General features: G+C 43.2%; 1 protein-coding gene across 2 annotated transcripts in view; it reads left to right on the forward strand.

Moving 5' to 3' along the window:
- Window positions 1-21,794, forward strand: part of c10h1orf21 (chromosome 10 C1orf21 homolog) — a 448,119-nt gene that overhangs the window by 272,598 nt on the left and 153,727 nt on the right. For both annotated transcript variants that reach the window (XM_033027870.1, XM_033027871.1), the window contains one exon: window positions 18,844-18,914. In XM_033027870.1, coding sequence (XP_032883761.1) covers window positions 18,844-18,914 — 71 coding nt within the window. The remainder of the gene's footprint in view (window positions 1-18,843; window positions 18,915-21,794) is intronic.

Consider the following 21,794-nt stretch of genomic DNA (forward strand, 5'->3'; position numbering starts at 1 on the left):
CCAGAGCCTTTGACTCCATCATTTGGGTGGCACAGTGACGCAGTGGTAGAGTTGCTGCCTTATAGCGCTAGAGACCTGGGTTTCGATCCTGACTGCGGGTGCTGTCTTTGTGAAGTTTGTATGTTGTCCCTGTGACTTTGTGGGTTTTCTCCGGGTACTCTGGTTTCCTCCCACATTCTAAAGACATGCAGGTTTGTAGGTTAAATGGGTTCTGTAAAAAATGTAAATTGTCCCTACTGTGTAGGATAGTACGGGGTGATCACTGGTCGGTGCAGTCTCGGTGGGATGACGAGTCTGTATCCACACTGCGTAACTGAAGTCAATCCATGGGACATTTTGTCAACACCAGAGCCTTTGGCTCCATCATTTGAGAGGATCTGCGGAATACTCTCTTCAATTTTTGTTGCCCACACAAACCAATGTCCATTTTTCATTTGCTTCACAATGGCGTACAAATGGGGAATGCTCCACAGATACAGCAGTTGTAACACCAATCAATGGGTGGACAATGGATACAATCTCAGTGCCGATTGATGTGAAGCAAGGCCGCACGCATCATTGCCTTGATACTTTTTTCACTGTTCCTTGCTGCTGCCTTTTATTTAGTTTATTAAAAATTGGATTGTTACATTTTCATGGCAGAACTTTAACTTGCTCTCTTGATTACTAACCCAGGGTTTTGATTGACTAAAACCACTGCTACGGTACTGATCTCATCCTTGAACAGATTAATTATAATTGCAAATCTCTATTGATTGTCACAGTGGTTTATCTATAACACTTGATAATGAGGTTAAATATCTTGGGGGCATATGTCCCTTTGACTTAGAAAACTACATTTTATCATAAAGTCTTTTCAACTTATAAAGTGCTATCTTTTTTTTGTGTACAACCAAACAAATGAAAAGGGTTCTTTGGACAAACTCCACAGAAGAGGTGTGAACTAAACCTTTGGCTTCAAAATCAAAAAGTCATTTATGTTCCTTTCATGATTAACTCAAAACAGCATAGAGAGATACAATATACCTGGAAACAAATTAAGCTTCTATTTGGGTAGAATTTCATCAGTAGCTTGTAGCAATAATTACCTGTGTTTTAATTTTTGCCAGTTAATTCCTTGAAGGCATTGCATTGGTTTTGAAAAAGCAAGAGGAATTCCCATTTAAAAATAGGACCTGCTGAGATTGGGGATCTTATTAATTCACAGGGAAATAATGTCATCAGTTCATGTCTGTTCCCTGTGGCATTCCTGTTTACAAAGGCATATTATTGGGCAAGGTGTGTGCCATTGTAATTTGATAGAGATGACGTGCCCTCTGGTTACTGCAGCCTTGTGCTTAGACTATCAGTCACACTTTGGGGAAAACATTTTCCACGATTCATAAATTAATTTAAGGTTGCTGTGTGGCTATTTGATGCATTTGGTGAACTGGAATATCTACACTAGCTTTCTTTAATTATCCTAAAATATTCCCTCTCTTTTTCCTAAATAAAGGCTAAAATCAAATTTTATTCAATGCATTGTCCTTAAATGAGGAAGCTTTAGACTTTAGAGATACAGTGCAGGAAGAGACCTCACCGATCAATGATCACCCATTAACACTAACACTATCCTACACACTTGGGACATTAACACTATCCTACACACTTGGGCCATTTTTAGAATTGTACCAAAGCCAATTTACCTACAAACGTGTGCGTCTTTGGAGTGTGGGAGGAAACTGGAGCACCTGGAGAAAACCCACATGGTCACAGGGAGAATGCACAAACACCATACAGACAAAACCTGTCGTCAGGATGAAACGTGGGTCTCTGGCGCTGCACTGTGATGCAGAAACTACTGCTGCGCCACTGTGTCGCCCTATTTTCCTATCTTTTTCTTTTTTCGACAAGTAAAGGAAGCTCTACATGTAAAGGAGGCTGTTCCACCTTTTAAAAAAAAATCCCATGTACAGGAAATGAATAAATATAGGCATTGGATTACTTCCCAGATTTACATTGTATTTTGCATATCCCGTAATCTCTGGGAGGATAACAGATTAATATTGATTTACCAAAATTTATAGATTGTTGAACAAAAATAAACTCATCGGTATCTCCCAAGGATGCTGCTGCCCATCTTCATCTGTGGATAAAAACTCTTATGGATAGAAGCTGCTAGATCTGCATGTTGTTTAGAAGTCCCATCTGGATTAGGTGCGTGACAAAATCGTGCTCAGTGTGTCTACGTCATATTACACTTTTAGAAACAACAATCAGGGTCAAGTTTAGTTTAGCGCGGAAACAGGCCCTTCGGCCCACTGAGTCTGCACCGACCTGCGATCCCTGCGCATATTAACACTTCCCTACACACACTAGAGATCATTTTAGATTTGACAAACCTGTACGTCTTTGGAGTGCGTAGATTGACTAGGGTATGCCTTGTGAAAGTAAATGTGAGGAAAGAATTCAAGAGGATTGAGTAGGCTGGAGCAATGGACAGATATGTTATGATTGAAATTAAAGTTCTTTCTCATGCCACCCTTTACTTTTTTTTTGTCCTTTTAGTTTATGTCACTAACCTCCTGTCCTTCCATCTAAATGCCATCAAAGTAGGACAGCACAGTGGCACAATAGTCTCCCACTATTCACTCTTTCCACACCTCCTCTCGTATTATATTATTTTATCAAACCTTCCCCCAAATACATTCGGAGAAACCGTCCCAATTTGAACACCAGAGTTACAGAGAAAGGTTGAACAAGATAGGTCTTTATTCTTTGGAGCGCAGAAGGTTAAGGGGAGGACTTGATAGAGGTCTTTAAAATGATGAGAGGTATAGACAGAGTTGACGTGGATAAGCTTTTTCCATTGGGAGTAGGGAAGATTCAAACAAGAGGACATGATTTGAGAATTAAGGGACAGAAGTTTATGGGTGACATGAGGGGGAACTTCTTTACTCAGAGAGTGGTGGCTGTGTGGAATGAGCTTCCAGTGGAAGTGGTGGAGGCAGGTTTGGTTTTATCATTTAAAAATAAATTGGATAGGTATATGGACGGGAAAGGAATGGAGGTTATGGTCTGAGTGCAGGTAGATGGGACTAGGGGAAAATAAGTGTTTGGCACGGACTAGAAGGGCTGAGATGGCCTGTTTCCCAGCTGTAATTGTTATATGGTTGTTGAGGTAGGAGTTGATATGCACCATAACCAACCTAGCATTTAATCACCACAGACGTTAGTGCCACTGGTCGATAGTTGTTGAGGCACATCACCTTACTCTTCTTGGGCATTATTGGTGCCCTCTTAAAGTAGGTGGGAACCTAGGACCTCAGTAATGAGAGGTTGAAAATGTCCTTTGGTCTGTGCAGTGTAAGTTTACAAGGTTAATTCCCGGGATGGCGGGACTGTCATATGCTGAGAGAATGGATCGGCTGGGCTTGTACACTCTGGAGTTTAGAAGGATGAGAGGGTATCTTATTGAAACATGTAAGATTGTTAAGGGTTTGGACACGCTAGAGGCAGGATACATGTTCCTGATGTTGGGGGAGTACAGAACCAGGGGCCACAGTTTAAGAATAAGGAGTAAGCCATTTTGAACGGAGACGAGGAGAGATGTGAGTCTGTGGAATTCTCTGCCTCAGAGGGCGGGGAAGGCAGGTTCTCTGGATGCTTTCAAGAGAGAGCTAGATAGGGCTCTTAAAAATAGCAGAGTCAGGGGGTATGGGGAGAAGGCAGGAACGGGGTACTAATTGGGGATGATCAACCATGATCACATTGAATGGCGGTGCTGGCTGGAAGGGCCGAATGGCCTACTCCTGCACCTATTGTCTATTGTCTGCACAGGTTTTGAGAACTCGACCGGGTATACCATCAAGTCTAGATGCTTTCCGAGGGTTCACCCCCCTGAAACATCTGACGTTGGCCTCTGTGATTGTGACTGTGGTACCATCAGGGCGAACGAGGGCTCGGGAAGGCACATCAGTGTTCTCCCAATTAAATCGTGCTTAGAACGCATTGAGCTTGTCAGGGAGTGATGCTTGGCTGTCGCTTGAGCTGCCTCCTGGTTTTGCCTTGTGATGGCATTCAAACCCTGCCAGTTGCCGAACATCCGTCCCATCCTCCAGCTTGGAGCAGAAGTCCCTTTTGGCCTTTTTGATGGCCTTGTCAAGGTCGTATCTGGCTTCTTATTGACCTCTGCGTCACCAGACCTGAATGCCCGCGATCTGGTCCTCAGAAGAATTCGGGTCTCCTGGTTCAACCAAGACTTCTGGTTCGGAAACACTCCGATGGTTTTTGTAGGAACACAATACTCCACACATTTCCTAATGAAGTCTGAAACGACTGGCGTATCTTTTCTGGTCTGTTGCCGAGTCCCTGAACATTGCCCAGTCTACAGACTCCAAGCAGTCCTGGAGTTGTTCCTCTGCCCCCCCCCCCCCCCCCCCCCCCCCCGACCAGCTCTGTACTGTCCTCACCTCTGGTGGTGCGCTCTTCAGTTGCTGCCTGTATACAGGAAGAAGCAGCACAGCTGAATGGTCGGATTTCCCAAAGTGAGGGTGAGGGATAGAACGATAGGCATTGTTGATGGTCGTATAGCAGTGGTCAAGGGTATTTAATCCTCTGGTGCTGCAGGCAACATGTTGGTGGTAGTTTGGGAGTGATTTTTTCAGGTTGGCTTTGTTGAAGTCCTCGACTATTGTGGTAAAGGCTTTGGGGTACGCTGTTTGGTGCTTGTTTCAGATTGTCACCTAACCACATTCTTCAGAGATGCTGTCTGACCCGTTGAGTTACTCCAGCACTTTTTGTCTTTTTTGTAAACCAGCCTCTGCAGTTCCTTGTTTCTACAATGATGGGAATAAGCTTTGATGGTTTCCTCCTCACTTTTATGATGTATTTCCATAAATTATGGACACTGCGTATCTCTTATTCAAATACGTTGGCATATCACATGGAAGCTCATATTGATTATAGCACTTTATTGATTAGCTATTTCGCAATATTTTCATATTCTTGGAGTTGCATTCTTAAGATGTAGTGGTTAAGTGTACTCATTCAGCATGCATTCTAATTGTGAAGGCAAATTGTAAAAGGAATTTTTAAGCACTTGGATGACAAATTTCAATCATCTTTAACCACAGTATCTCTGATTTATTGACTTTTTTTGCAAATAAAGTAATACGTTTTCTGGCGTGCCATTCCTTGTTAATGTGAGCCTTGATAAGTTTGAAGGAAATTCTGCCTCTGATGCATTTGTTTTAGTGTTCCATAAATGGGAACAGTTCCAAATAGACTTCCCGCTTTTAAACTAAAAAATAGATTGTTGCTATCATATTAGAGCAGTGAATGTACAAAATAGCAGCAAAGCAGTGTATATGGAAAGATTTTGTCATGGACTATTGTATGAAATTTATGATTACACTGATATGTTTAGGTATGTTTAATTATATAGAATATGTATATATTCTGAAGAAGGGTCTTGACCCGAAACATCACTCATTCCTTCTCTCCAGAGATGCTGCCTGTCCGGCTGAGTTACTCCAGAATTGTTGTGTCTATCTTCGGTTTAAACCAGCATCTGTAGTTCTTTTTTATACAATATAATAGTGTTCAATAGCAGCAATATGAAGTTGAGTGAAATAAAATTCTCCGCACCATGTGGTTAGTGCTCAAATTATGGAACAACTAAAGTCTAATGATATGGGGTCAGGTCTACAAATTGTGGAACTGAATTTGAGAACATTATGCTCTGCACGGCACAGCAGCACATCAGATCCCTTTATTTTGTGGAAATTTAACTTCCAAAATTTAAAAGACCTCAACATTCACAGTTGGATGTGAAATGATTTCTACTGTAGTGTTTGTGTTAAAATGTTTTTTTTTAAAAGACATACGTGCTGTTTTCAAGCACTTTACTATGAAGCAACGTGCAGCTAAGGAAGTACTTTGAAGTATGGTTATTATATTGCAGAAGGAGATGCTTTGACGATTATGTGGAAAAACAGAGCTAGAAGTTTTGGAATAGTACAACTTTATTCTGCAAGGTGTTAACTGTGTCCTCTGCCTATTTGGGTATAAAATAACATGATGCCATGAGAAATGCTTGGTTGCTTAATAGAAGAATAAGATATCCAGTCACAGGTTAGTGGATTTGACGTTTGTCGACCTGTACTAATACGATATTCTATAGCTTGCATTGATTCTGTAGTTGCTGAAAAAAAGCAGAACCTCATCTTTTGAAGTAAGCTGTGTATTTGCATAACCATTGTAACTTGTCTGTCAGTGACAAGTGCGTGTGGGCAGTATTGTGACAGTCTGTCACGTGGAATTGCAGCAAAGAGGAAATTTCAGTCGTGATTTTATTGACAAATTGGGTTCTGAAGGCATGATGTAATCACCTTTGATTTGACTGAAATCGAATTGACCCTTTGGAAATCAATGATAGAATGTCTAGACCTGCCACTTGTGATTTCCAACTTTTCTCATTGAAGTCATGATAAATATGGAGCATAATGGAATATTGAGAGTGTTTTGGGTGACACAGTTGCAGATTGAACAAAATAGGTGCTTTTGAAAAACACAAATTACTGTTGACTCCGTATAAACTTTGAAGCATCAATTGTAAACTGTAAAACAAAAAGCTTTTCAATCATACCAATTCTATGGAATTGCTGATCAAGACACAGAATGAAGAAAGCACAGTTTAATTTCTAGCTGAAATAGATCTTTACTTGGGACCAGTAAGCCAAATGTTGCTGGTCTTGAACAGGCTGAGTCCTTTGGAGACTATCCATTTTTTGAACTCTGTACGAGCTAATTCAAGAGTTCTCCCGAGTATCTCCTGATTCGAACTCGGAGAATTACGGTAATGGCCGCTCTGGGGTACTCGGGGCTCTCGTGGACATTTTTCAACATGTTGAAAAATCTTCACGGGTCTTCACGAGCTTTCCGCATTTCCCGAGTACCTGCCGTTAGCGTTACGAGCCGCTAAGAGATGTCTCGAGCTCCGACGTACCCGCAATGTACATTCTACATGCTTACCACAAGTTTGATTTTTTTTTAAACTCGGTAGAGCTCTTGAATTAGCTCGTACAGTGGAACAGGCCCTTAGCCTGATATGATCATGCCATAGAAAGTCATCAATGAACCCTTCCTACAGGAAAGGAATGGACACCAGTTGGCTATTTGTTACTTTAAAGCTTATAGGGCTAAACAATTTGGTTCACAGTAATATTTCCTTGAGCTGTACTCTTGTTGCTCTTTTTTCCTTCCACCCATTTTGTTTCTTTTGAGAATGTCAATGTTCAAAAAGTAGAACACCACGGTGGTGAGGCGGTAGAGTTGTTGTCTTATAGTGCCAGAGACCCCGTGTTCCATCCTGACTACGGGTGCTGTCTGTACGGAGTTTGAATGTTCTGCCCGTGACCTGCGTGGGACCTCAAAATGATGGATTTCACCATTGGATAGACACAAAAATCTGGAGTAACTCAGTGGGCCAGAAAGCATCTCTGGAGAAAAGGAATAGGTGATGATTTGGGTCGAGACCCTTCCTACACGATTTCACCATTGGCCTGGATCTTTGGAATGTATTTCTTTGGAATCACATTTCTGTGTGAGTATGGTGTTCCTTTATCAATGAATGAATGCTTTATTGTCACATGCGACGAGTCACAGTGAAATTCATTGCTTGCATGCCCAAGTTATGTAAATAGTCGCCGATAAAGGGCGCTTCCAAAGTAACAAAGTACCCCCGTGCCAGCACCTATCGTGCAAGCGTGCTTGGCATTGGAATAAAGAAGGGCAAATGCAGGGATGGCACGGTTGGTGGCACGGTGGATATGTGGCATCTCCTTGCATACATTGTGTATTATATGCAAAAACATGCAATTTCTCTGTACCTAGATACATTTGACAATAAACTATTGTTGAACCATTGATCATATCTACGTGCTGGGCTCAGGACAGGATTTCTGGGATGATAACACTCAGAATTTGAAGCTGCTAACTCTCTCCACCACTGACCCACCACTGCAAACTAGGGCTTGTTCTCCAACTTTCCCTTTCTGAAGTCAATGGGGTTTTGTTGACGTTGAGCGTGAGGTCTTTGCTTCAGCACCACTCAATCTGGTGTTCTCTCTCTCTCTCTCTCTCTCTCTCTCCTGTTTGCGGACTCATCACCACCCGTGATTCCTCCAACCAAATTTGTAGATGACATTGGAGCTGTGCTTGGCCGCACAGTCATGGGTGTAAAGAGATATGAGCAGGGGCTAGACACACAGCCCTGAGGTCCACTTGTGTGGGCGGTCAGCGAGGAGGAGATATTGTTACTAATCTGCACTGAATGAGGTCTGCTGATGAAGAAGTAAAGCCCCTGTCCCACTTACGTGCCCTTGGCACGCTAATTACGCAACCTCGTGGTCACGTTGAGACGCGAATGTCGCGCGCGATTTCATGCACCCGCACAGCCGTCTGGAGCGCGTGACACCATTTGAAGATGGACACCAAATGCTAGAGTAACTCAGTGGGACCGGCAGTGTCTCAGGAGAGAAGCAATAGGTGACGTTTCGTGTCGAGACTCTTCTTCAGTCTGAAAGAACGTCACCCATTGCTTCTCTCCAGAGATGCTGCCGGTCCCGCTGAGTTACTCCAGCATTTTGTGTCTGTCTTCAATTTTCTTGGCCCCGCTCTGGGAGTAGAAGTGGGGGCGGATCCGGACCGCAAAGGCCGCGAGCTTGACGATCGTTTGCCTGCTTCTGCTGCTGTTGGAGGTGAGACGTTGCGTCGTGCCAGGGTCTTGGGCCTGTCCCACTTTGGCCGTCAGTTACGCGACAGGCCGTTGGCGCGCAAAGATTTTGTTCGCTACAAAATTTCGGAGCGCCCGTGATACCGCGCACAACTACATACCCATCCGCGCTTCTCAGTGGGACCGGCCCTGCGCGGCCACACGATGCACGTGCGCCTCAACGTGACGACGAGGTCGCGTAATTTGCATGCCAAGGACACGTAAGTGGGACAGGCCCTTAAAGGATCCAGTTGAAAACAGAAAGGCCCAGATCTTAGAGCTTTGTGATGAGTTTGGAGGAATCTTGTACAATGTCTCGTACAATACATTGGTGAGGCCAAATTTAGAGTATTGTGTTCAGTTTTGGTCACCCCGTTATAGGAAAGGGAGAAGATTTACGAGGATGTTGCCAGGACTTGAGGGCCTTAACCACAGGGAGAGGTTGAGCAGGCTAGGACTTTATTACTTGCAGCGCAGGAGGATGAGGGGTGATCTTATAGGGGTGTATAAGACCATGAGAGGAATATTGCCCAGAGTAGGGGGATCATGAGCCAGAGGACATAGGTTTCAGGTGAGGGGGGAAAGATGAAATAGCAACCTGAGGGGGCGACTCTTTTACACAAAGTGTGTTGGGTACATGGAACAAGGAGGTAGTTGAGGCAAGTACGATCGCAACATTTAAAAAACATTTGGACAGGTACATGGATGTGTTTAGAGGGATATGGGCCAAACACAGGCAGGTGAGATTAGTGCAGATTGGGCATGTTGGTCAGTGTGGGCAACTTTGGCCGAAGGGCCTGTTACCACACTGTATGACTATGTGATGAGAATGTTTCATGACAAGCAGCCTGATGTACATGTTCCTATTATCCAGAGATGATCCAGAGTCAAGTGGTGAGCCACTGAGGTAGCATCTGCAGTTGACCCGTTGTGGCGATATGCAAATTGAAATGGATTCAGGTCATTTCTCAGGCAAGAATTGATCCGTATCATGACCAACCTCTCGAAGCACTTTATTGTGGTAGATGTAATGGAATCAAAGCGTGATACATTTGAATTAAGACATGACTTTACTTTAATGAGTTTATCGTGAAGAGACCCGAGATTGCATACCCTCTTTCTGACCCACATAAAAAGGTTAGAAGAAAAGCAGTTCATGAAACAACATCGTCTGAAAGGTTGGAAACTCAAATAGGAAACATATGGAGCCAGAATCAGAACATCAGAACTAATTTAGTTTAGTTTAGAGATACAGTGAGGAAACAGGCCCTTCTGTCCCCAGAGTCCTCACTGACCATTGATCGCCCATATACCAGCACTATCGGACACTCTGGGGACATATACAATTTTACCAAGCCAATTAACCTGCAAACCTGTACATCTTTGAAGTGTGGAAGGAAACCGGAGCACCCAGAGAAAACCCACACAAGTCACGGGGAGAACGTACAATCTTCATACAGACAGCACCCATAGTCAGCATCGAACCCGTGTCTCTGGTGCTGTAAGGCAGCAACTCTACCGCTGGTGAAATAATGAAGTGTAGATGCTGGTTTACAATTACAACTTTGTAAACTGCAGGTTTACTGACCTTGTCAGTTTGCATTTCCATTGAAGCCTCCAGTTTGAAAAATCTCATCGAGGAGTCCCGAAAACATTCAATCTCCTTTCCTTAAACTTGTGAGTAGTGCAGAGGACAACAATTTGTTTATTTGGCAGCTCTATTCCACCTTGTTTTTGAAATCTGGTGTTAGGGGCAAAGCGATTGCAAAACTGTCAGCATTTTCCTTGTATGATGTTGCTGACTTGTTGGACTGTATAGCTGCGACCTCTTGTGAAGCTTTGTGAGCCTTTTGGAAATGTCATTTTGTCCCACGGAACACATGACGTATTCTGGGGCTAAAAGAGCAAAACACAACTGGCATACAATCATAGAAAATATAAAAAACATTTATGTAAATCAAAGATAAATGGAGGTCTGGCTTTGCCAAATTTCTTATTTTATTTTTGGGCAGTCCATATTAAAAACATGAATTTTTGGCTGGAAGAAATGGACCAACAACCAGATTGGCTAATGATGGAAAAGGAAGACTGTCTACCTTTTGAAATTGGACCGATCATATTTGCCCCCACAAAACAGCACAAAAAAACCTATAAAGAAAACCCCATAATACATAGTGGAATACGAATTTGGAAACAAATAAAAAAAGATTTAAAATTGAATAATATACCACTCTGCCTTCCCATTGTAAATAATCCTTTGTTCAAATCATCCTTTATGGACAAAGGTTTCACACAATGGAAAAATCATGGAATCAAAAATATAGGACATCTTTATGGGAAAAGTACTTTTCTTTCATTTCAAGAGTTACAACTGAATTATGGACTGCACTCAAATAATTTTTTCAGATATCTACAAATTAGAGATTATGTTAAATCTAATACACAAGTTTACAGGAATAGGGAATCAGAAATTCTTGATGAATGTCTGAACAAGCATCCTAATACTGAAAAACTAATAGCTTATATTTATAACACCCTACTAAATAACGAGGTACCACCGACCGAACCACATAGATACAAATGGGAAAATGAAATAGGTCATCCTATCACGAAAGATATGTGGGACGAAAGTTTACAACAAATACATCAATGTTCATTAAATGCCAGACATACTTTAATACAATTCAAGGTCTTACATAGACTACACTTCTCTAAAATAAAACTAAATAGAATCTTCCCACAAATCTCTCCTATTTGTGATAAATGTCTACATTTAGAGGCTAATTTAACACATACGTTTGCAAACTGTATAAAACTTAAACATTTCTGGACAGATATTTTTGAAATAACTTCAGAAGTTATTAATACAAAACTGGACCCAGACACAAAATTAATAATACTTGGAATATCAGAACAAAGCTTAACACTCACAACAAACCAAAGAAACATCCTCAATTACAGTATAATAACCGGAAAAAAATTAATATTAAAATTTTGGAAAGGCCCTACAACCCCCACAATCAAAATGTGGATGACGGAAATGTCGGAGACCCTATACTTAGAAAGAATTAGACTTGTCTTAATGGACAAACAAGATCTTTTCCATAAAATTTGGGCTCCATTCATTAACTATCTGAAGGGATAGATTGGCACAGCACGAGGACCCAGCTGAAACTTGAACTCAGGAACAGATGAAAAACTATACTCTATACTTTATAACCTACGAACCTATCTCCATTGATGTATTACAGGTAACCCATTCCACCTCCCTTGTTTTTCTGTTGTGTTGTTTTTTTTTTTGTTTGTTTTTTGTTTTTTTTTTGCTTTCTTTTTTATTTGTAACTTTCTACCCTCTCTTTTTCTCGCTTTCTATAAAAAATAAAAATACTAGAAGCAGAAGTAATTGATAATGGAAAATTTTAATAATGTATGACTGATGTATATGAAAAGTTTTTTTTTTTACTATAATATGTAACTACATTTTATAATATGTCTACTTCTAATAAATAAATTTAAAAATTTTAAAAAAAAAATCTCCTTTCCTTAAACTTGTGAGTAGTGCAGAGGACAACAATTTGTATATTTGGCAGCTCTATTCCACCTTGTTTTTGAAATCTGGTGTTAGGGGCAAAGCGATTGCAAAACTGTCAGCATTTTCCTTGTATGATGTTGCTGACTTGTTGGACTGTATAGCTGCGACCTCTTGTGAAGCTTTGTGAGCCTTTTGGAAATGTCATTTTGTCCCACGGAACACATGACGTATTCTGGGGCTAAAAGAGCAAAACACAACTGGCATACAACAAGTAACCATGAAGGATAATTGATTCTGTTTGTTCTTGTTGAAAAGGTGATTAGACTGAATGATTCTGACATGGACTTAGTTATTTCTATTACAAAAGTTGTGCAGTTCCTTTATTGTTGATGGTCTGGATGGTTACAGGAACTCTGCGATCTAACGAGCTTCATTTACAGGTATGTAGGAAGGAACTGCAGATGCTAGTTTATACCGAAGATAGAAACAAAGTGCTGGAGTAACTCAGCGGGTCAGTCAGCTTCTGTGGAGAAAAAAAATTGGGGACGTTTCGGGTTGGAACCCGGGTTGGATTAGTTAACTAAATTATAATTTGTTTTGAGGAGACATTTTCTTGGAAATGTGTTTATTACTTGTGCGAATAAGAAAATATGGAAAGTTTCAGTTGGAGCGATTTATTTTTTTGCTGCAGATATCAAAGTATCTGATGGGGATACTTTGGGGGAAAAAACATTTAATCACAAAAATACTTTTATAGTTGTTTCCATCCCACAGGTGCTGGTAGTATTTTGGCAGTGTGTTCTTGAGAGGGAAATTAGGAATAGGAATACTTAATAGTTACAATTTCTGGAAGTGGTGGCGCTGCCCAAGCAGCTGTGGCTCGCCTGCAGTCCGTCTGTCTGTCTTTTCTTTTTTTTTGTTTTCTTTTGTCCAGTTGTTTAGTTTATTTTAGTTGTGTACGTGTGTGGGGTTGGAGAAACTTGTTATCTTGTCTCCTCCTTCGGGGGGATGCGACCTTTTCTTTATCGTATCCCCGTCTCCGTCTGCGCTGAGGCCTAATCGTGCAGCTGGCGGCCTCCAACTGGGACCGACCTCGAGGCTCCGGAGGCAAAGCCAGGACTCACCATCGTGAATCTGGCCGACCTCGGGGCTGTGGTTGCATTGCAGCGGCGGCGGCGACCCGACTTCTGGGCCTCGGAGGCTTCGGCCACGGGCCCAGTGGACGACAACATCGGGAGCTCACAGGTCCCAGGTTGGTGACCGATTCTCCGGAGCTCCCGCAACAACAGCTTCGTCCGCTGGACTGGAGGGTGGCAGCTTCGACCGCCCCGGGCCGCGGAGTTTGAACCGGCCCGTTCGCGGAGCTCGGATTCGGCCGTGGGACTTACCATCACCCGGCGGGGGGCCCAACATCGGAAGCCTGGATTGCCTCAATGCAGAGGGAGAACAAGGAGGGAAGAGACAAGGACTTTAAGACTTTTGCCTTCCATCACAGTGAGTAGGTGGCTGGTAGACTCACTGTGGTGGATGCTAAACTGTGTTAAGTGTGTGTTTTATTATTTTATTCTATTTTATGACTGCAAGGTATGCAATTTCGTTCAGACTGAAATGTCTGGATGACAATAAAGGATACTTTACTTTACATCTGACTAGGCACAGTGAGATTCTTTGTTTGCGTACACAATGAATACAAATATCAGCCACCAACAGCACAGACAAAGATACAAAGCACGCCGGCTCCTCCTTTTGTCCCTCCACCCCCCAGCGGTTCCCCCACACGGGGTCCTTATTGTCCATTGTCCTCTCCCCTCATGGTGGTTCCCCCACGCGGGGTCCCCATTGGTTTCTCCCCTCATGGTGGTTCCCCCACGCAGTATCCCCATTGGTCTCTCCCCTCATGGTGGTTCCCCCACGCGGGGTCCTCCATTGGTCTCTCCCCTCGTGGTGGTTCCCCCACGCAGTATCCCCATTGGTCTCTCCCCTCATGGTGGTTCCCCCACGCAGTATCCCCATTGGTCTCTCCCCTTGTGGTGGTTCCCCCACGCGGGGTCCTCCATTGGTCTCTCCCCTTGTGGTGGTTCCCCCACGCGGGGTCCTCCATTGGTCTCTCCCTTCATGGTGGTTCCCCCACGCGGGGTCCCCATTGGTCTCTCCCCTCCAGGTGGTTCCCCCACGCAGTATCCCCATTGGTCTCTCCCCTTGTGGTGGTTCCCCCACGCGGGGTCCTCCATTGGTCTCTCCCCTCATGGTGGTTCCCCCACGCGGGGTCCTCCATTGGTCTCTCCCCTCATGGTGGTTCCCCCACGCGGGGTCCCCATTGGTCTCTCCCCTCATGGTGGTTCCCCCACGCGGATCCCCATTGGTCTCTCCCCTCATGGTGGTTCCCCCACGCGGATCCCCATTGTTCTTCCCCTCCCTAACGGCGGTCCTCCACATTCTCATCAATTAAGAAGTCTTTAGCCTTTAGAATTCTTTCCTTAAAACCCCTCGTTTTAAATATCCTTAAAAATCTGCTCCAACAACCTAGCTTCAGAATGGAGACACTGTGCAGTGAATGCTGGTTTCTGGTACAGAACACAAATTGGTGGAATAATACAGCGAGTCAGGCAGCGTCTCTGGAAGACATGGACGCCTGCATTTCAGGTCGGGACCCTTCTTCAGAGGGAGTGCACTTGAACTGAGCACTGTTGCTTCCGCAACAGCACCTCTCAATTCCCCAGCCTCCACTGCCTAGAAACACACGGGCACAAGACAGCAATTTCCCCTCCAAGTGATATACCTTTCAGATTTGATTATGTCTTTATTGGTTTATCGTTTCTGTCTAAAAAGCTTTGAACTCTTATGTACCTTAAAAGCATTCTGCAAAAAGAAACCATTACCATATAGCTTGCAGCACATCAGGAAGATAGCTCTCCACAAACTTATGGATGGTCAATAAATACAGTCCTTGCCAGTGACACCCAGATCCTGCGAGTGAATAACAAAGGTAGACACAAAATGCTGGAGTAACTCAGCGGGTGAGGCAGCATCTCTGGAGAGAAGGAACGGGTGACGTTTCCGTCGAGACCCTTCTTCAGACTGAAGAAGCGACGACCCGAAACGTCACCCGTTCCTTCTCTCCAGAGATGCTGCCTGTCCTGCTGAGTTACTCCAGCATTTTGTATATACCCACAAGTTGTTCTGTTCACTATCTTAATTCTGCATCTTTCAAAATTAATAACTCTTATTCTTTAACATATAAGCACTTAAACCAATCTCCTGCGCAGGCAGCCAGTTTGTTCTAAATTACAATGAAACAGCTAAATATTTAAAATAATCTTTTTGTAATTAGTTTTTAATTGATGTACTGGGATAATTAAAAATATATATTTAATAATGATAATTCTTTAAATCCTTTTTTTCTCTTAACAAGCTTTTCCTCGTCTTCCTGTTAATTGTGAAGCTGTTCTCTTTGGTTGTTCCTGTCGAAATGATTTTGTTCCTTTCACTGTGTTGGATTTTTCATGCTTTTCTTTCCTCCTTTGCTTTTCTCTCTGCCAAGTTACAAATTGTAGCTGAGGTCTTTCAGCAAATGTGTGGAATTTTCGAATAACTGTCAGCAAAGTAGCAGTAACAGAGTAATTCAGCATTGACAAACAGAGCTGGTGAGAAAAGGCAGGTTGATGCACAGTGAGATAGGAATATTGATTCAGACGGGTGCGAGCAGTTGAAGGCCAGCATAGATATGCGTCCATGGTAAACGTTAGGCATGTTACAATCATGTACATAAGCATATACAAGTATAAAATATGTATAATAAGGAACTGCAGATGTTAGTTTATACCAAAGATAGACACAAAATGCTGGAGTAACAGCAGTTCAGGCAGCATCTCTGGTGAAAATTGTCCCTACTGTGGAGGATAGTGTATGGGGATCACTGGTTGGCGTGGCCATTGTAGGCCAAAGGTCCTGTTTCCAATCTGTAACTATAAACTAAACTAAAGTAAACTAAAAAGGAATAGGTGATGTTTTGGATCAGGACCCTTCTTCAGACTGATATTTCGAGTTGGGTCCCTTCTTCAGACTGAAAGTAGAGGGGGGACTGGAGATAGGAAAAGACCAGAACAAAAAAGGGCCGGCAACAGATGACAAAGTATAAAATATGTATCTTTAATATTTCCCCCTCAAAAACCATCAAATTCCTAGGCATTCCTTAGGCTCTGAGCAAACTGTTTCTGTGACTTAACATGGGCAGATTAGTGGAAGGACAGCCCTAGGAGCAGAAAGATCAACCTCAGAGCATAACCAAAATAATAGTCTGTCACACGGATAGAGTTTTGCTGGATATTTGCACTTCATGCTGGTAGTGCATTCTTGATTTTTCTCTGTGGTTTGTGATGATTCTATAAGGCACTGCTGACTGAATAAAGGACAGAAAGGATAAAAATGTTTTATGGTAGGTTGATCCATACTACAGGAATGGGTGTGTCGGACGGAACTGCAGATGCTGGTTTAAACCGAAGACAGACATAAAATGCTAGAGTAACTCAGCGGGTCAGGCAGCATCTCTGGAGAAAAGAATTGGTGCCAGGATCCCAGCTAGGTACAATTTGTACTTCTGATTTGAATGTTGGGACCAAGGGTGATGTCTCCTGGTTAACTGTGGGTGAAATGCTGGCTGTTTTTCTGAATTGCTAGGAGGCAGCAGAGAGGCTGCAGGAGGATCCAGAAGATCATATGAATGCATGACATGAATGTGGAAACTGGAAAATGTGAAGATAAAAAAAAAAAAATAGAATGATGAGAGGCTGAAAGTTGTTGGTCATGGAATCATAGTGACACAGTGTGGAAACAGGCCCTTGGGCCCAACTTGTCCATACCGGCCAACATGTCCCAGCTACACTTGTCCCACCTGCCCGCGTTTGACACATATCCCTCAAAACCTCTCCTATCCATGTTCCTATCTTAACTATTTCTTAAACGTTGCAATAGTTCCAGCCTCAACTATTTCCTCTGGCAGCTCGTTCCATACACCCACCACCCTTTGTGTGAAAAAGTTACCTCTCAAATTCCTATTAAATCTTCTCCCCTTCACCTAAACCTATGATCCTCGATTCCCCTTCTCTGGACAAAAAAACCCCGCTCTATTCCTCTCATGATTTTGTTCACCACTATAAGATCATCCCTCAGCCTCCTGCGTTCCAAGGTGTTCAAAGAGATCTGGGTGTACATGATCACTAGAAATGATCATGAAGGCATTACATCACAGCTTGGTTTGGGAACAGCTCCATCCAAGACCGCAAGAAATTTCAGCGAATTGTGGACGCAGCCCAGACCCTCACACAAACCAACCTCCCTCCTATAGACTCCATTTATACCTCACGTTGCCTCGGCAAGGCCAGCAGCATAATCAAGGATGGGTGACACCCGGGCCACTACATCTTCTCCCCTCTCCCATCGGGCAAAAGGTATAGAAGTGTGAAAACACACACCTCCAGATTCAGGGACAGTTGCTTCCCAGCTGTCATTAGGCAACTGAATCATCTTATCACAACCAGAGAGCAGTGCTGAACTACTATCTACCTCATTGATGACCTTCGGACTATCACTGATCGGACTTTGCTGACTTTACCTTTCACTAAACGTTATTCCCTTATCGTGTATCTGTACACTGTAAATGGATAGATTGTAATCATGTATTGTCTTTCTGCTGACTGGTTAGCACGCAACAAAAGCTTTTCATTGTACCTCGGTATACGTGACATTAAACTAAACTGAATTGAACTGAACAAAGACAAACGGGCATTCTTGCAAGAAGGTGGAAACAAAATACTGGAGTAACTCAGCGAAACAGGCAGCATCTCTAGAGAGAAGAAATTGGTGACGTTTTGGGTTGAGACCCTTCTTCAGACCTGAAATGTCACCCATTTCTTCTCTCCGGAGAAGCTGCCTGTCCCACTGAGTTACTCCAGCATTTTGTGCCTACTTTCGAATACTTCAGGCAACCCTTGCTTTCTCTCTGCATCCCCTCCCCCTTTCCAGTTCTCCCGCTAGCCTTACTGTCTCCGCCTACATTCTTTCTCTGACCTGCCACCTCCCCTGACGTCAGTCTGAAGAAGGGTTCGACCTGAAACGTCGCCAATTCATTAAATTCAGTTTTGTTGTTGCTAATGTAAAATAATGTCCTGGGGTTTCTCTCTCAACTCAATGTTGGAATCTCATTATGGACTATTGATTATTCCAGATGGGTTATTACTTAAATCACGATAGCTGTGAAGTTGTTGCAAGGATCTGTAGGTCCTGTAATTTTGAACAAGACAAAAAATGCTGGAGGAACTCAGCAGGTCAGGCAGCACCTGTGGATGGAAAAGACAGATAACGTTTCGGGTTGTGACCCTTCTGATTGTGTCTTACTTGAATCAAATTGTTTACACATTTATAAACACATGCTAAATGACCATTTGAAATAAGCTAGACCTTATTTGCCCATTGCAATAACTGTGAAAATATTCTAACTATTCTGCATTTAAAGTTGTCCGTATTGAGATTATATTAATTTCATTTAATTGTGTTTCAGGATTCAAAGGAAGATTGTGTCGTATTTGTTGGTCCGGTGGTCAGCAGCCTTTATCAGGAGGAAAATGTCAGGTGTGTTAACTGAACTGACTTTACACATAAATGTATTTATTATATGTGCATTTTTAACTAGCTAGCCTACATTTTCATTGGCCCACATAAACTGATAGATTTGTCAACTGAGCAACTTGTATTTGTATCATAATTTTAACATAAATATAGTCCTGGATAAATGCATAATAAAAAAAAATAACTTGTGGGTCCGTCCTGACCTTAACATGTTCACAAGTTACAAGAGTAGAATTATGCTATTCGGCCCATTCAATCATGGCTGATCTCTGCCACCTAATCCCATTTTCCTGCCTTCTCCCCATAACCCTTGACACCCGTTCAAATCAAGAATTTGTCTATCTCTGCCTGAAAAATATCCACGGACTTATCAATAACTATTTTAGTAACTACTGGTCCCAGTGCTCGCCCACAGACACTTCAGTCACTTGCCCTGGCCAATTCTCAAGATTAAACTTTGTCCTGTCACCTGTAAGGCCCCTTACATATTGCCTGAGGAAACATTCCTGAATAAAAGTCATTTATTCTGCTCCTTCTAACCCTTGGCACTATGGCAGTTGCAGTTGATTTTGGAGGAAGGTTAAAATCCCCTGCTATGACTGTAGTGGCCATTTGGCCTGTTTTGCATGTCATTGTGGATGGCATGTGCCTTTAAATTTTAGCTTGCCCGTTATAATGTGGGTGGGATTTATGACGTGTCTTTGGGCGTGTTTACAGCTTAACTGCTTGCGCAGAAGTTTAGTTTTTAGATGAGTTTGGAGAGACGATGGAGAAGGTTAATCCTTCGACCATGTCATTGTATGTCATTGTTAAGGAGACACGAGGAGCTTTCTAATATCTGAAGTAATGAGCTGGAGTTCCAAGAAGATTGCGTAACAAGTCGGAAAAACCTTGGATGTATCTTACTGTTTTCTATCTACAATAAAGAAAATATTCATCAAAAGACTGTGCTGAAGCTTTATGAATGGAGAAACTCTGAAGGTCTCTGAGGCAGCTTGCATGCGTACCGAAGATATTCCCCTTATCCATTCTCATCCAATTAGCGGCTAGGGTGCTAATTACCTGAAAGATATGAAAAATCTGCCGCTACAATGACAACCCTTTTAGTCTTGCAGCTGTCTGCTATCTCTCAGCATAATGGCTAATCTGGACTAATCTTCTGGAATTTTTTGAGAATGTGACAAGTAAAATGGATGAAGGGGTGCCAGTGGATGTAGTGTATCTAGACTTTCAGAAATCCTTTGATAAGGTCCCGCACGGGAGACTGGTGACTAAAATTAGAGCACATGGTATTGGGGGTAGGGTGTTGACATGGATAGAATATTGGTTGGCAGACAGGAAGCAAAGAGTAGGAGTGAACGTGTCCTTTTCAGATTGGCAGGCAGTGGCGAGTGGAGTGCCGCAATGCTCGGTGTTGGGGCCGCAACTGTTTACCATATATATTAATGATTTGGAAGAGGGAATTAGGAGCAACACTAGCAAGTTTGTGGATGACACAAAGCTGGGTGGCAGTGTGAACTATGAAGAGGATGCTAGGTGGTTGCAGGGTGACCTGGACAGGTTGAGTGAGTGGGCAAATGTGTGGCAGATGCAGTATGATATAGATAAATATGAGGTTATCCACTTTGGCGGCAAAAACAAGGGGGTAGATTATTATCTCAATGGGGTTAGGTTAGGTAAGGGGGAGGTGCAGCGAGACCTGGGTGTCCTTGTACACCGGTCACTGAAAGATGGCGTGCAGGTACAGCAGGCAGTGAAGAAAGCTAATGGAATGTTGGCCTTCATAACAAGAGGATTTCAGTATAGGAGTAAAGAGGTTCTTCTGCAGTTGTATAGGGCTCTGGTAAGACCACATCTGGAGTATTGTGTACAGTTTTGGTCTCCTAATTTGAGGAAGGACATCCTTGTGATTGAGGCAGTGCAGCGTAGGTTCACGAGATTGATCCCTGGGATGGCGGGACTGTCATATGAGGAAAGATTGAAAAGACCAACTGGCGGGAGTTTTTACGGACATTTTCAACCTCTCACTTCTGAGGTCTGAGGTCCCCACCTGCTTTAAAAGGGCATCAATTATACCGGTGCCCAAGAAGAGTAAGGTGACATGCCTCAATGACTATCGACCAGTGGCACTAACGCCGGTGGTGATGAAGTGCTTTGAGAGGTTGGTCATGGAGCAAATCAACTCCTACATCGACAAAAACCTGGACCCACTGCAGTTCGCGTACCGCCACAACAGATCAACGGTGGATGCGATCTCGCTGGCCCTCCACTCCGCACTGGACCACTTGGACAACAAAAACTCATATGTCAGGCTGTTATTCATTGATTACAGCTCGGCATTTAACACAATCATCCCCTCCAAACTGGTTACCAAACTCGCAGAACTGGGTCTCTGCGCATCCCTCTGCAACTGGATCCTTGACTTCCTCGTCCACAGACCACAGTCTGTTCGTATTGGTGGAAATGTGTCAGCCTCAATAACAATCAGCACGGGAGCACCTCAAGGCTGCGTGCTCAGCCTCCTGCTGTACTCACTCTATACCCATGACTGCGTAGCGAACCACAGTGCGAACTCCATCATCAGGTTCGCTGACGACACCACTATTGTGGGGCGTATCACTGATGGGGATGAGTCAGAGTACAGAAGAGAGATCGAGCAACTGTCCATATGGTGCCAGCGCAATAACCTGGCCCTCAACACCAGCAAAACCAAGGAACTGATTGTGGACTTTGGAAGGAGTAGGAGGGGGACCCACAGCCCCATTTATATCAACGGGTCGATGGTTGAAAGGGTCAAGAGCTTCAAATTCCTAGGCGTGCACATCTCTGAAGATCTTTCCTGGTCCGAGAACACTAATGCAATCATCAAAAAAGCACATCAGC

Source organism: Amblyraja radiata, chromosome 10 (assembly GCF_010909765.2).
Source record: "Amblyraja radiata isolate CabotCenter1 chromosome 10, sAmbRad1.1.pri, whole genome shotgun sequence".
In the NCBI taxonomy this organism is placed as follows: domain Eukaryota; kingdom Metazoa; phylum Chordata; class Chondrichthyes; order Rajiformes; family Rajidae; genus Amblyraja; species Amblyraja radiata.